Source organism: Mugil cephalus, chromosome 17 (assembly GCF_022458985.1).
Source record: "Mugil cephalus isolate CIBA_MC_2020 chromosome 17, CIBA_Mcephalus_1.1, whole genome shotgun sequence".
NCBI lineage: Eukaryota > Metazoa > Chordata > Actinopteri > Mugiliformes > Mugilidae > Mugil > Mugil cephalus.
In genome coordinates this window covers 117,308-134,020 of record NC_061786.1, presented here as the reverse complement: position 1 = coordinate 134,020, position 16,713 = coordinate 117,308, and the positions used below count along the sequence as shown (strand labels likewise).

General features: G+C 38.6%; 1 protein-coding gene across 2 annotated transcripts in view; it reads left to right on the top strand.

Annotated features, from left to right (window-relative positions):
• atp10d (ATPase phospholipid transporting 10D) overlaps window positions 1-11,491 on the top strand; it is a 128,993-nt gene extending 117,502 nt beyond the window's left edge. For both annotated transcript variants that reach the window (XM_047610454.1, XM_047610453.1), the window contains exons 20-23: window positions 3,709-3,789; window positions 4,894-4,998; window positions 5,236-5,423; window positions 10,073-11,491. In XM_047610454.1, the coding sequence (XP_047466410.1) occupies window positions 3,709-3,789; window positions 4,894-4,998; window positions 5,236-5,423; window positions 10,073-10,238 (540 nt within the window). In that variant the 3' untranslated portion in view covers window positions 10,239-11,491. The remainder of the gene's footprint in view (window positions 1-3,708; window positions 3,790-4,893; window positions 4,999-5,235; window positions 5,424-10,072) is intronic.
• The last annotated feature ends 5,222 nt before the right edge of the window (window positions 11,492-16,713 follow it).

Below are 16,713 nucleotides of genomic sequence, written 5' to 3'. Positions count from 1 at the left end.
CTAAGCACACTGTCAATTTACTGCCCATCTAACCCAAAAGAGTAACTGTGTGCAACAGATGCATGTACTCACCAGAGAGGGGCATCTCATCAGACTGTGTTACTGGACTTGTACTGGTACTGGCTCTGCTCAACTGTTGGTTGCTCTGGCTGCTTGAAGGACCGTCCAAGACATGTTGTTGGCCTTATTAAAGGACAGATAGTAGTAATATTTAAACACAGACATCACATAGCTCAATGTGGGTATATTATTACCTAATTTAAACTGTTTCTTTCTCAATATAATGCAGTACACCACCACTAAGACCCACTATGAAATCAATGATGAACAAGGTGTTGTGTATAGTCATCACCTTTTTCAAAACATCAACAAAAATGTAGAGAAGATTCTATGAAGTATAATTCAAAGTAGACCTGCTGTATTGGACTGCAATGATTAGAACAGGTGGACCTAACAAGTACATTTTGACTATGCACATTTTTTTAATGTGAAAGTTTATTCTGTACAAATTGAAACACATAATTGTCTTTTTGAGCAGTAACAGACATTTCCTGGCTTCAACTGGTCTCAGGACAGAAAGGAGGTCACTCTCCTGCAGGTAGCTCAGGTCCTCAACTCCTAAACATTGCAGATGCTCCAGCAAAGGCTCAGGGTCTCTCAGTTTAGGCACTGATTTGATGAAAGACAAAAGCGGACTCTCTGCATCCATGACTAGGAGGACTAGAAGGGATGAAAGGTTAGGGTTAGGGGTTACTGTTTTACTGTCACATTTTAATCTCTCAAACTCCAGATGACTCTGATTCAGCAATGCTATGCTTAAGAGAAATAACTCTTGTCCCACAAAGCTTGTACACAGGCAAAGGGTAATAATCTAGTTTCCGCTCAGGCTTCCAACATTTCATGCTTGTTTCACTTCATACAATGCAAATGCTGGCACATAGGACACATCATGAGGTGTAACAAAGTATATGTGCTGGTCCTGCATCACAAGCATGAGCTGAATCAGTCTGAATTCAAGTGCCTCACCTTGGTTTAAACACAGAAAGACCCTTATTGTACTGTGCCTTTCCACTGCATCTCGGTAGCTGCTCAACATTGGGTTCTTTGACTAAGGTTTCTCCTACTACGGAGCGCACTGCTTCACTGTACAGTTCAGCATGGAAAAGAGTGGAGTTCTTAACCACCTGTTTATGCCATGAAATCAACTCTCACCATTTATCTGCAGAGAGAAAGAAAAAAAAATTATGAATCATGAAATTTGCCAAAATCAAAATGTTATTGGTTGAGAAAAAGTCGACCTAAACTGTGTTACCAAATCTCACAGACACTTGCGTGTTTTTAGCAAGTGTCTGTGAGCTCAGTCCCCTGTTCTGTGATCCGCAGGATTTTCTTCTCCCGTGCAATGTCTTCAATTCTCTAGTAGAGTGAGACTCTGAATTTCCGCTAGCCACGAACAGCTTCTATTGTTTCGCTATGCTCTTAATCCAATGAATGGTAATCATAGAGTCAGTCCAGAAATTACACTTTACATTCTTCAGATTCAAGGTCTTAGTCAGATAATCACCTGGCACCGATGAAATCTCCCAGCATTTCCAGTTGGGACAAAGTTTTTTAGCAGAGCTACTTTAGTTTTAGCAGAGATTAAACTCACTATGCCTGTTCCATCCAACTTGACTATGTGTAAATACATGGTGGCACAGGAGGCTCTTTCACCAGTGTCACAAAATACATGAATTTCTTGCATTTCTTGGACTCCTGTGTGACCAGGCACCTAACCTTACCTCTAAGACTGAGCCCGGCCTCCCGGACTTTGATGTCCCGCGATCTTGTTCTTTCGGTCATTACACAAGGTTCATGACCATAGGTGACAGTTGGAATGTAGATCAACCAGGAAACTGAGAGCTTTACCTTCTGGCTTAACTCTCTCATCACCACGACAGACCGGTAAAGCACCTGCATCACTGCAGACGTCTCTGTGATCCATCAGTCGAGCTCCTGCTTCATTTGACCCTCACTTTTGAACAAGATCTCAAGATACTTAAACTCCACCACTTGAGGCAGGGCCTCCTCGCCGACCTGAAGTGGGCAATCCACCCTTTTACGACTGAAGACCATGGCCTCAGACTTGGAGGTGCTGGTTTTGTCCATAAAAGTTAGGAACAGAACCGGTGACAAAGGGCCGGTTACTCAGACCAGAAGCTGAGGAATATGATCCCCTATAGTTGGAACACACCCTCTGGTCTGGTAGGGCCTGCAAAAAGAGTAGTTATTCTGAACCGCAAAAAGCCCACTCCGGCCCTCTATCTCTCACCTGGAGCAACTCCAGTAAAGAAGAGGATCCAACCCTTCTCAAGGACTTCCAACGGCCCAGCCACCAGGCACCTGCCCACAAGCCCCAGCCCCAGACCTGACTCCAGGGTGGGGCCCTGGTAACCTTCCATTTAGGGTCTTCTGAACCGTGAGGTTCAAGGAGGTGAAAAGTCTCATCATCTACATTCTGCAACTGCTTATCCTCACTATGGTTATGGGACACAACCTGGACATGTCGCTAGTCCATCGCGGGGCTAACATACAGAGGCAAACAACCTCTTCCCCTGGTGTATTCTCACCAATTAGGCTACTTTTCCTTGTTATATATATGTATGAGGGGCGGAGTTATATGGCATCTAAGTTGGCCATTGCTCCACTATGTTTTGCAGAAATTGTGTGATCCTCTTGACAGAGAGACAGAGGTGAAAGCATTTCCTTCCATCCCTGCAGGTAAAAATGATGATAATTCAGCAGTTTTCTCACAATATGAGCCATTATTATATTTTGAGCTGTTATTACATTATGAGCAGTAACAGTGAAGCTCATAATGTAATACGTTATTACATTATGAACCGTTATTACATTATGAGCAGTAACAGTAAAGCTCATAATGTAATACGTTATTACATTATTACATTATGAACCGGTATTACATTGTCTGTCATTCTTATATTATGAGTTGCTACAAACTCTGATTCACAATTTGTTACATAATTCCAAGCAGAAGGCCTTGTTTTTTCACATATCTCTTTTGGAAAGATAACTTTAGTGTGTGTAATTTGAATTTGAGATGAGGAATGTTGGCTTCTTATATTGTTCTAATGTTATTATTCTAATAAATGATAAAAGCAATATGATCTTTGTTTTCTGTCTTTATTATGTAGCATATTCAAATCATGTTGTGTTAAAATCAAAGTGAAAAGTCAAATGTAAAATATTTAATGGTATTGTTTAAATTGTAAATTTACAGTAAAATAGCTGCACTACTTTCACAGTAATTTAATGTAAATATATCACAGTAAATTACTGGATCACTGAAATTTACTACATATTTACTACATATTATGGATTATATTATATTCATAGCAAAATACTGTAAAATTACCATAAAAGTAATGCATATTAGCCAGTAATTTACTGTAATTTTACACAAAAATTTAACATTGTAGTACTTGAGAACTAAACTGATTGATTGCAACATTCTGATATATTCATTTTTAAAAGCCAGATGACTTACAGTAAGATTTCAAAGTTAAATGTCATAAATGTGAATGCTCACCAACGTGTAAAATAAATAATTTCCACAATAGAAAGTTGTTTTTTATATTGTGATGTGTATATACCTACTAACCCTGTGTTTGGAAACATTAACAGATGGAAATGTTTTTTTTTCTACAGCTTTATGTTCCAAACATGTTCTGGATCACAGTCATGGATGCTTTTTACCAAAGCCTTGTTTGCTTCTTCATGCCTTATTTTGTAAGTTCATTAACCATTCAGTTTTGTCAAATTGTTTTCATTCCAGAGGGCATTTTTTTAATCCACTGTAGGGGAGAATTAATGCCACAGCCACATTAAAAACAAGACTTCCATACAAAATAAGATAAAATTGAAAACAAAATATGTAATGACAGAATAAAAAGAAACAAGAATGAGACATTTTCAAGTATTCTGGTATTCATGTGTGTGTACATACACCAGTCAGCCATGACATTATAACCATTGACAAGTGAAGGAAATTACACCAGTTATCTCATTATGCCATCTACCAGTGGACAAGCAGCCAACTGGCAACAAGACTCAATGATGGCCTTAGACACAAGGGTCCCTCGATATGGGCTGGTCAAGGTTTCTTCCTGTTAAAAGGGAGTTTTTTCCTTGCTAATGTCACCTTCAGCCTTGCTCTCGAGGTTTCAGGCCGGTCTTTTAAAGCGTCTTGAGACAATTTTTATTGTTATTGACTACAAATACATAAATTAGAATTGAAATGAATTGAATTGATGCACATATGGTGCAAAGGCTGTCCCATGTGGTCTGGTCCAACATAGAAACTACTGTAGCTCAAACTACTTAATAATATAATGTTGTTTCTGATAGGAAGTTGTCATAATACACAGTGCTTTGCATAATATTGCCTCTTGGGGCTGTATCTCCGCAGACCAGTTAAGTTGCCCAAACAGAATCCTGTCCACTGTCAAAAGTGGTTACAATGACAATGTATACAGAACTCTAGCAATCAAATCCATGGAGACCTCCCCTCACAAATCTGTAGAATCCCCTGATGGGAGTAATCACATCCAACACCTGGTGGATAGTATATTTTGCATCCCTTGCCTCAAAAGCTCTCCTCTCTCTGTTCAACTGGTCTTTGATGTCCCTATTGATCTAGGTGATGTTTGGCAATCAGTTAATTTATAGATTATTAAAACATGATGTTGATACACAGTAAGAGGCTCACTGCATCCACATCCTGTAATTCTCCACCAGACCTCTCCTCATAACAAATTATATAAAGCAATTAGTAAAATGCAAAAACTCTTTGTAAACCATCTCCCCTTGTGATTGTTTTGGTGTTTATTTCAGGCATTAGCTGGATCAGATGTTGGGGAGCTTTCCTTTGGCTCACCGATCAATGCCTCAGCTCTCTTCATCATTCTGCTGCACCAAGTTATCGAGAGTAATACTCTGGTCAGACTCACTACCTTTATTTCTTATCTAACTGTATTTTGTCTCAATTGTTTTGGTATTTGAATAACTGTGTGGCCTGGATGTTACTTCCATTACCCTATGGGACAAAGGCGATGTGTGTATTCTGCAAAACTGTCAACACAGTCCAAAACTGATTTTGACAGTTAAGCATGACGATTCATAAACAGCTGCCTTCACTTGTGATGTTGAGTCTCTAATCATCTTCTTGTGTTTTAGACCTGGCTCCATATGACAGTACTGGTGCTCAGTGGTGGTTTCTACTTTGGCTTTGTTCTGCTCTTCAGTGTGCTCTGTGTGACCTGCAGTCCTCCTACTAACCTACTGGGAGTGGAAACACTGCAGATGTCCCAGCCACTTTTCTACATCATATGTGCTCTTACTACTGTGACAGCTCTGTTACCCAGGTATACACATGACTACACTCTATACACTACTGTGAATACCAACGAACACCCATATGCACACATACTGTAAGCAATTTAATATTCAGATTCAGAGAACTTTACCTCAACAGCAATTAATTTTCCACATGCATCTCATACATAATCAATCCAATAAACAGGCAAGCCAAGGTAACAATAACTACATGGGCACATAATAATCGAACTTAAAATCTGTAGAATCAGTAGTACCCAGTCCAATAAATAACTAAAAAACCCATGGATAAATAGAATAACTAGACAGATAAAACCATGAAAGTTTCAGCTAAAATGAGTGGGGTCAGTGTTTAAAAGTTTTAATGCAGAAAAGATAAAAGACTTTATAAAATTATTTGGTAGCAATTAAAACTCTGTCGACAAAATGTGGTCTGGTTGACTGATTATTGATTTTGCTCTCTGAGCGACTCGCTCCTCCCAGATAGTGCCCAAAGTCTTCTGCTTGCTGCCAATAATTTATGAACATACTTTAACAATTGCATTCAAGCTACTTTTCTCCCTCAAAGACAACCCATTAAACCACCAGATAAAGGAAATGGTTAAAAGGCTTTTAATAAAAGAATAATAAAAGTTACATAAGATCGTGTCATAGATGTTAAAAAAGCATAATTTCCTCATTAAATTAATTCTTAGTTGACCCCATTTTACAATAAACTCAGTATTTTCCTTAAATTTGAGCTGTGGGTCAAACATAGTGCGAAGATACTTGTAAGACTCAACTGTTTGCACTTACAAATTGTGAATTGCGGAAATCAATAACCAGTTCTTTGGTTTTTGACACATTTAAATACAAGAAGTGATCATCACACCATTTAATGAAGGCAGGTAGGGCCTGAGAATAGAATAGAATAGAATAGAATAGAATAGAATAGAATAGAATAGAATAGAATAGAATAGAATAGAAAAATACTTCATTCATACCCTGGGGAAAATCCAAGTGTAACTTGTACAAAACATACACATATATCAACATAACACACCAACAAAATCAACAGTGCAAAAGGAGAAAATATATATATAAGACTGTATTAACATGTATGATACCATGGTCTGGGTGACTCCTTGGTTCTGATTGGCTGCGGGGTGTGCATTAATACCCGATGACAGTTCTAAATGGGCTGGCTCAAATGCTTTAGTAACCATGCAACAGAGACACAGAACATAAGGTATTTCACAGTCACAGTATTTATCACAACGGCAATACAGTTGACAACAAATCAGTGATTTTATAGTTAACTTTAACCTATTTGGTGAATTTGATAATTTTGAAGATTGGAATGCAGCAGAAGAGAAAGAGAGAAGAGAATATGAAAAGAATAAGGAGAAGCGACACAAGGAGGTGACATGGGAGGAACTGGACAATTTAGAGCATGATAAGAATGAGATTAACACAAAGAAAACCACGGAATGGGTGGTTAAAACACTTATAAACTTCCTGGCTCAGAAAAACATGGACAACAACTTTGAGAGCTACACTGCCACTACTCTCAATTACAGGAGATGTTAAATAGTCCGCTCAGCCACTTTTTGTGAAAAACGTATGATTTAAACAGTAAAAAAAACATTAATATATTAATAATTGATCTAATATTTATTTATTTCGTAAGTGACCATGGTATAAGTGGGATCATGCCCGAGGTGTTCATTATCAGACTCTGCTTTGCGTCAGACGGTTCACCACTCCGCATTGTCCTTTCATTTCTGATAATGGAGACCTCGTCGGGCATTATCCCTTACTTAACATGTAAAACTATACACAGTTGACCAATTAACAATTTTACAAGTATTATAGCATTTAATCAGTGACGTTGTTCAGTCTGATGACTGTGCAGACAAAGAACCTCTTGAAACTCTCAGTCCTGTACTTTTGCTGCTTCTCTGCCCCTGCAGGATGTCATGGGGGGGGGGGGGTACCTGATGTTGTCCAGGATGGACTGCTCTGTGTTGCATGTGCCCCTCTCAACAATAGTTTCCAGTGAGTCCTGCCAATCAGAGACTCCACCTCTTTAACCAGTCTGTCCAGTCTCGTAAAGTTCCTTTGAGTCATGTTGCTTCCCAAGCAGACTGCAGCATGAAAAAGAGCACTGGCAACCCCCGACTGGTAGAACATGAGTAGCATTTCACTACACACGTTGTAGGCTCGGTCCTTCCTTCCTGTACATGGCATCTGTGTTAGCAGACCAGTCCAGTTTGTTGGCGAGGTGCACCCCTTAGTACTCCCCTGTGATGCTGACTGGCATGAGCTGTTGCTTAGACCTCCTAAAGTCTATGACCATTTCCTTGATCTTGGAAGTGTTCAGCAGCAGGCAGTTCTTAGTGCTCCATTCACTGAAAGCCCTCATCAATTTCCTGTACTCCTCCTCCTGTGTATTCCTGATACAATTCAATTAATTTCAATTTCAATTTGATTTATATAGTGTCATTAATCATAGAAATAGTTTCAAGACGCTTCACAAAAACCAACCTGAAACTTCCAGAGCCATCAGGAGATTATTGGTAACTTTAACCAGAGTCCTTTCTGTACTATGATGAACTTTAAAACCGGATCTGGGTCAAGAGTGTTTCTTAAGTAAAGGCTCAATTTAGGACTTTGTGCGTAATTTTAACTTAATGTTGTTTGAACATTTACTGTTCTCATTTGCAGCAACATAGGAAATAGAAGCGGTCAGCTCTCCTTTCGTTGGACAATGTCAACAAGTTAACTTGTCTAGCAGCAACAGACAACACATTAAAGTGGACAAATCTTGGTTTTAAAAAAGACAAAAAGCAGTTCAGTTGTTTCAAGTTGTTTTGTTGAAACTGCTTAATCAACATTAAGTGCAGATATATATCCCCTTCTTTCTTGAGTCTGTTTGCTCATGCAAAATGAAATGTGATTAATATAGATTAATTAATGATATTTAATTGTGATTAATTGAAATTAATCCAAGCAACCCTGTGATTAAAATTTTAATCGTTTGACCGCACTAGTTTAATTATAGCAATTTTAATATTTTTAATTTTAATTTTTTGTGGTACATATCCTGTTAATGAAGATATGTGTATCTGATATAATATTGAAGTATTAAGTAATGGAAAAACCTCCTTGAATTGGGATGGGTTCTAGAAGACAAGTTGATGGTTTAGATGCTGTGATTATTGAAGTAATAATAATAATGCATTGGTTTTATATTGTGCTTTTCCATTTTTTTCAGATGCTCAAAGCGCTTACAGTTGTAAGCATTATTCATTCGCTCACACAATTAGACCTTTGTGGTGGTAAACTACCTCAGTAGTCACAGCTGCTCTGGGGCAGGCTGACGGACCACCACCAACATCACTCACTCGCAATCATTAACCAGGGAGCAAGGTGGATTAAGTGTCTTGCCCAAGGACACAATGGACAGACTTGGGGAAACAGATAGGGAGGGCAGATAGGTCCAAGTCAAACCCGTACTTGCACCTTCTCACCGGGAGGCATCAGTCCTAACCACCATGCCACTGTGTCAATCTGATGACATATATTATCATATCAATAGCACCACCAAACAGCAGTGGTCAAGATTTGATTATATCAAATTCTCAACATCGAACCAATAAAATGACAACAATAAAAACACAATGCATGGCTCACAGTTGCCACACCCAATATACCGCGGCCATTTCAGCTCCACAGACAGGTAGACAACTCTGTGAGATTGTGTCCCCCACACACGCATTACGCAAATTCATTAAATTCAACAATATGTAAACTACATTATCAATTCCATTTAGATTCAAAATCAATTGGACTCACCAAGCGCCTTTTTACAAGCTCCTGGTTAACCAAGTTTTCTGCTTAAACCATTCCTGGTTGAATGACCTAGTTTTGTCTTTTCCCTCTTGAAAAATTATTAAATCCTTCAGTCGATGTACTCCCAAATGTTTTATCTCCAACTTCGGCTCAAGTGGTAAAGTCCTATATCGCACGCGAGCCAGGTAGTCAACTCCATTCATCATACAATGAATGTGAGCTACTGGTATGTAATTATTAATTATATGTAATTATTAATTAATTATAATTAATTTCATGAAGATTCTACAGTGTTAATTCTGCTTCGATTTCTTTCCATGCTTTGCTCATTTTGCCATAGAAACCCCAACCTCTACAATCAAAATAAGTAATAATAACAACCAATATTAAAAAAATAAATAAATACAAAAGGGAAAGATCCCCCTTCTCCTTCTCTTCTTCAGTATACGTCAGTATACGCGACATCCTACTACATCCTACATTCCATGTCCTAATCCCACACTCATTTTGGTGTTTTCTTATTCTGACTGCCAAAATACTCTGGAAAGTAAATTTAAGCTCAGTTGCTGTTGATAAACATGCTGTCAGTGTACATTTCATGAATCCATGAACAGACATTTTTAGTTATCAGTTATGGCCAGAAACATGTTTCATTAAGTAACAGCGACCTTGAGTTTTTACGCACAAAATCAAATCAGTTAATCCATAAATCTATGTGATAAATTAAAAAAATGCATTCCTGATATATTGCCATCAGAAGAATTTCTTTTTATTTCAGGTATTTAATGTGGTACTCTCTTTAAACTGATCCTTGTAAAACTGACTAATGTTTTCTTATCTGTAGGCTATTATTTCGAGCGTTACACAACACCTTACGCTCCTACACTGTTCTGGAATCTCCTCATCTGGACAGAGTGGATACAGAAAGGTACTGGAGCAGAATGCAGAACTGGAATCGGAGCTCCAGGGCCAAAAACATGACAGTGTATGCGAACTACCCTGTATCTTGACTACCCTCTACACACACCCCACTCCAGACTCAGTCAGTGGATAAGAGTGTATAACCCGACCAGAGACAGAAATGCCTAAAGAGTAAAAAAGACAATAACATTGTGCATTGTATTGTATATCACTGCCATTATGGGTTTTTGGTGCTTTTAAAGAGGACATGAAACATTAAACATAGACATGATCATTTAAACAATGGCTTAATCAGACATTGCTATTGTGTGGCTGGACGTGACTTGTTGGCTCAACTTTTTGCACTAGCGATCGCACTGAGCAACTACATATAAAAACAATTGCAAATGATAAATACCTCTTCGAAAATCCCGGGTTGACACAGGATTATCAGACCTAGGTCTACCCGCCTTTGGTGTGCTTTAACATCTCCAGCAGTCCCTGGTCTGACCTCCCGCTGCATGTCTGCTTTTTTTTCCTCCCTCTCATACATATGGCGTTGAAAATGTCATCATTACACATATAAGTACACTACACGGCGAGATAAACAATGGACAGCATGGTGTATTTCTTTAACACAGAATGGACTGATCAAACCCCTGCTCTTTAAACAGGATGGTGATATTTGAATGAGTCACTGTGTCTTACGCATAGCCTGATATCTGCCACCAAATCTTCTCTTCTCTTCTCCTGATCCAGATCTGCTTGCGGATCTCACGGTCTCGCTAGTGCACTGTCATGATCGATAAAACTTTTTTTAAAAAGTGGGCCATATCACTACGGTACACTTTCAACCAAAACTTTGCCCTGTTTTCGGACTGCTCACAGCCCTGGAGCTTCTACAATAACACAGTCTGACAGGTGACAGCAGAATGTGACAGTCAGTTACATCAGTGTTGTGTTAATCATGTAAATTAACAGGTCGACGCGGCATTCCTGTTCACATCGAAGTTTTCTTTAAAACATCAGATTTTTCTGATGTTATGTTTTAAATATGTACACAGATACTATGTTGGTGTCTGCTCCATTGTTTCATATCCTCTAACACATTTTAGATGGAGTTGCTCCGTTGTCATAGTTGATCTTCACACAATATCTCTTTATGGAACAAATATCGAGAATGTCTTGTTCTAACACAAAACAAGGCAAAAAGAAAACAGCAATGGGATTAGAAGGCAGTACCAGTGCCACTGTTGCATGTTATCATTAGCGCATTTGTGACTTTTACACAAGTATCTTGTTAATCATTTTTTAACACTCCTTGATGATCAACAAATACAAAATAAAGCTGATTTTAAAGTGTCTTGTCAGCAAAATTGCACCAACTGTGTAACATATTGCACAAAGCCTTTGAATTGGTTTACATCATCTGAGGGTCAAGAGCATCAACCCTGTTTAAGTTTATAGGGTTGATGCATGTTGAGAAAGTAGCAATTAGCTGACTGAGACAGAGCAGGAAGGAAACATATAGCAAGTCTGAGAGACAAAATAGAGAACAATGAGGAGCTGTTCTGATAAAAGTTGCAAAGGCTGTTCTGATAAAAGTTGCAAAGGCACAGAGTCTCAGAGCATGCGAGGTCTATGCCAGGGAGGAACAAGATCTGTAATCATGTCTAAAAAAGTAAAAAGTGTGTGAGAGAGAGCGCAAAGAAATCCTGCCACACCTGAGACAGACCTCTATAGTGGTAGTATTAAGTAAAGTTAAATTCAGAAAGACAGGCAATAACCAGGTATACAATGAAAATACATCACAGTGCCCATCAATTGCTAATTTAATTAATTAATTAAATTCATTTTCATTACTCCTAAAACCTAAATATTGCAATAAGAAACTGGTAATGGAAAAGCCTACATTTCGAAAAACCTCTCAAAACCAAGGTTTTATTTTGCAAAAAAAAAACTTTTGTTGACACAGTTCAAGTTCTGTCAAGTTCTAACCTGAATAATGTCTGAAAAATGTCTGGTCCAAAAAGAATTATATCTATGTCAGAGCGACTGTCGAGTCAAAGGCCAGTGGGATGAGTTGAAACCCTGGACCAGAGGACCTGTATTCCTGGCAGATGGAGAAGGATGACAACCATTAGGATGGAGTGACCTGGCTATCATCTTGAAAAACACAAACAGTAACATTACCGTGTGTCATCATGCCTGCTGGCAGTCTGGTGTTTCCTGCTGTGGTAGGACTTCATTACATGTGCTTGTCTGGCCTTCAGTTTGATGTATCAGAGACCTGCTACTGGTTCAAATCTAACCGTAAAAGCAAATACCTGTTCATACTAGAATCTGCTGTGATGATGAATGGCAGTGTTCTACCACAGTTGGCATTCTTTTCTGCCGTCTCTCCTGTTACCTGGTCCTTTTTTCTTCTTACCCCATCATTTTACAGTCCATCGAGATGATTTCGGGAAAGGGCAGTTACTATGTCAACTTCACAGGAATTCAGATGTCTGCACAGAAAAACTAGATTGCACTGGCGTTCTAAAACACAAAATCTTTCTCACCCACTCAGTACCCATTAAACAGAAACCATACTGTGCATCCCCTGCCAAACTTCAGGTGATCATGGAACACGTACAGAAAATGCTAGAAAATTACATTACAGAGCCATCCACTTCTCCATATGCTGCTCACATCCTAAAGCCAAGGTTCTGTGTGAACAACAGGAAGGTTAGACCTGCTACCTGTTTTTTGTGGACTACTACAGCCAATGGGTTGAAATGTTTTCACTTTGGACAGCCACTGCAGAGACAGAATCCCAAGCGATACACTGGGGTGTCCCCCCTTTCATTCTGTCCAACCAAGGTCCTCAGTTTATGTCATCTGTCTTTGAGGAAACCTGTAAGTGGTGGAGCCTCCAGCATAAGAGGATCTTGCCTTACCATCCTCAAACAAATGTGACAGAAAGAATAACTGTAACATCAAGGCCATAATTGCGTCTTATGTTGAGAAAAAGCACAAAAGTGTTTTATCTTGGATCTTGGCAGGGGGAGATGTATTGGTTGACATGTAGTTGTATATCCCATCACTTCTCACCTACTGCTGTTGGCTAGGCTAGTTAGCTGGTGTCTTCTTGTTGGTTGCAGGTTGGTAGCTTACTGCTAGCCTGCTGGTCAGTTTGTCAGTTGGACTGGGCTTCCAAATGTGTTTTGCCTCAGATCTTGGTACAAGGGATTGTCCTGTGTAACAATGAATGTTAAAATTAGCCTAGGCTAGTGACTGCTGTGGACAGTGCAGCTGACAACAAGGCTTAGTGACAGCATGGAAAGACAGCTGACAGGAGGGAACACTCCCTGCAAGGGCTACAGTGGGTTAGCACCTCACCGTAGCAATAGCCAAGGCTTTGCTAAGCCACTGACTACACCCTATGTAGCTACAATTCTGAACAGCGATAAAATACCCCTTGAGTTGGCGAGAGCAAGAGCGGAAGATGACTCACCGTTGGCTAACACAGTTTTTGACTCTGGAATGGGCTTGATAATGAGTAGGTGAAAGACGTTAGTGGAAGCTAATGATGCAGATGGAGATAAGAAAAAGCAGGAGGTTTGTGCTGGCTTCTGGCTGGAAGAACATTAACAACAGAAAATGGCGTCAGAATCCATCAAGGAAAAAGTGCTTGGTAGAGGGAACACAGGGTCCCCACACTGATCGCTACTTTTTAAGAAGAGTATCAATTCAATGGTTGAAGTCCAGCAACAGGAAGTAACCCACAGTTGACAGGATATCAGCATCCCTAATGTTGAGGCAGATACTAACATGGAGGCAAAATGAGAGTGCAAGCCAGTCAAGGAGGGAGAAGATCAGTGGTCAGAAACCAAGGGTCAAGTGGCCAGGTGCAGCTGAAACTAGGAAGTGGGAGAACATCAATAATGATTTGGCCAGTGTGTTAGGTAAGCTAAAAGGGCCGGTAGAGAGTAACTTGGAGAAAAATATAAACGGGAAATTTCTGGCATTAGGGGCGCCATAAAAATACAGTAAAATCACGAAAAATTACTTTATCGTAAAAATACTGTTATTTTCGACAATGAAAATACAGTTTGTACTTGTAATTTAACAAGATATTGCCGTATTTTCAGGTTGTTTTAACGTTTAATTAGAAACATTTTCACATTTTAAAACAATTAAATCACCTAGAAATATGGTAAATAAATGTTGTATGTTGTACAATAATGCTTAAATTTACAGAAATGTGCTGTTATTAATCGGTTTTAATGACATTATTTTATGGGAAGAGATTGTATAATAATTTATATTTGATGTAATACAACAGTATGAGACACAAAATAATGTGATTAATCTTTCAAAACACGTCAACTGTTGCAAAACTAGATATTTGGTTAGATTGCAAGAATTTACTGTTAATTTTAGAAAACATCAAATGGATATTTAATTGTTTTACGTTTTTTTTTAATGTTTAATTTTACATTTTATATTTTAAAATAATGAAATTACCCACATGGCAAATTAACATTGTAATATGAATAATAATACTTAAAGTTACAGAAACGTGCTCTTATTAGTTGTTTCAATGGCATTATTTTATTTAAAAAGGCTGTAGGCTATATTAGATGTAATATAACACTTTACAACAATAATTTGATCTTTTCAACACATGAGAACATGAGAAAAAAATGAGACCAAGCTGAACAAGAACAGCTACAATTTCCCATTCTCCGTATTTTTATTCAACTGTAGCAGGTAGCCATTATTACAGCAATATTCAAAAATCTATTCAATTAAAATGACTGGTTCTGAAACAAAAAAAAACAAACAAAAAAACAAAAAAAAAATTCAACTGAACTGCTAATGAAAGAAAAAAGTTAAAAAAAAAAAGTTGAGTTACTAATTTACATACAAGTCACCATACATCCACAATACTGATTAGAGACTTGGTGAAACATCACTGGAAATTAATCCATACGCTCTACCAGGGGTCGGCAACCCTCAACACTCAAAGAGCCATTTGGAAAGAAAACACTGGGAGCCACAAAGCCCCTTTGACATCTTAAATGAAGATAACACTGCATATATCGTTTTCACCTCTATGCTAGGCCCATAGTGTGTTGCATTTATGAAATGAAATAACTGCTACAGAGAAAACGAAATTGCATTATGCATACATAACGGGGATTTATCCACGGTTGGCTAACCTGGGGTTGAAAAGTTCAATAAATACCGGGATGGACCTTCCGGCGGGTGTCGCACGTAAGCAGTTGTGGAGTATATTTTGTGCAACAAAAAATTAAATACGTTTTATTTTAATGTTAAAAAATCACCATCATTTCAAATTTAGAATTATATTTAAAAAACTAATGCACTAAAATAAAAATATATTTGAATTAAATACAGCAACTAGTAAATGAGCTGCAATGCACCGTGGGAGTTCAGTGTTTTTTGGTTGATGTTACAACCATGAGTGTGGTGTGGCATTCAGCGTCATTCAGTTGTTGTGTAACTCTCGCTCGTTCACTGATGAGTGACTAGTTGCCACAATTCTGAGGCAGTTAGTTAGCATGAAAAAGTGAACGCCTTTGATCAGCATCCTTGCTCCGCATCGCTCACTGCAGAGAGCTGCAACAGAGGAACGAAAGAGCTGCATGCGGCTCCGGAGCCGCGGATTGCTGACCCCTGCTCTATACAGTTGACGAGGTGTGGTGTCCATACTTGAACTACTTGTTGATCGTAGTGAAGTTGCAGCTTCTGAGCTGTAACCACCTGAAGAGAAGACAGAAACTATTAGCGGTTATTAAATAATAACAGCTAATAACAGTTTAAGAGGCAGGACCAGGATAAAGGTGCAAGAAGATACAGCCTTTTCCAACACCACAGCAGTCACACAAGCCCCACTATAGATGACACCGTTGCTTTGGGACAGACAAGCTTGCAAGATCTCAACATAACATACTACAAAGAAAATACACACCAGGCTGACTATACATGGGAACTAAATGAACAACATATTGTTGTTGGGGGAACTATTGCTACTGCTGGATACAAAAGTCATTTTTTTTGTACATTGTGATAAAGTATCCTGTGTTCATCCCATAATCCCATCATTAGTTGTTTGTCATTTGCTACCGAATTAGAATCTAGTGAAGATAGACCCAACTGATGATACTGATTTATAAGCACACTGTCAATTCACTGCTGCTGATTGTACTATATAACACTAAGTTACAGGTAGATTATGTTATTTTTCAGCCCATCTAACCCAAAACAGTAATTGTGTGAAACAGATGCATGTACTCACCAGAGAGGGGCATCTCATCAGACTGTGTTACTGGACTTGTACTGGTACTGGCTCTGCTCAACTGTTGGTTGCTCTGGCTGCTTGGAGGACTGTCCAAGATATGTTGTTGGCCTTATTAAAGGACAGATAGTAGTAATATTTAAACACAGACATCACATAGCTCAATGTGGGTATATTATTACCTTACATAATTCTATTCTCAGTAGCCAGTGATATATTTTAAACTGTTCCTTTCTCAATATAATGCAGTACACCACCACTAAGACCCACTATGAAAT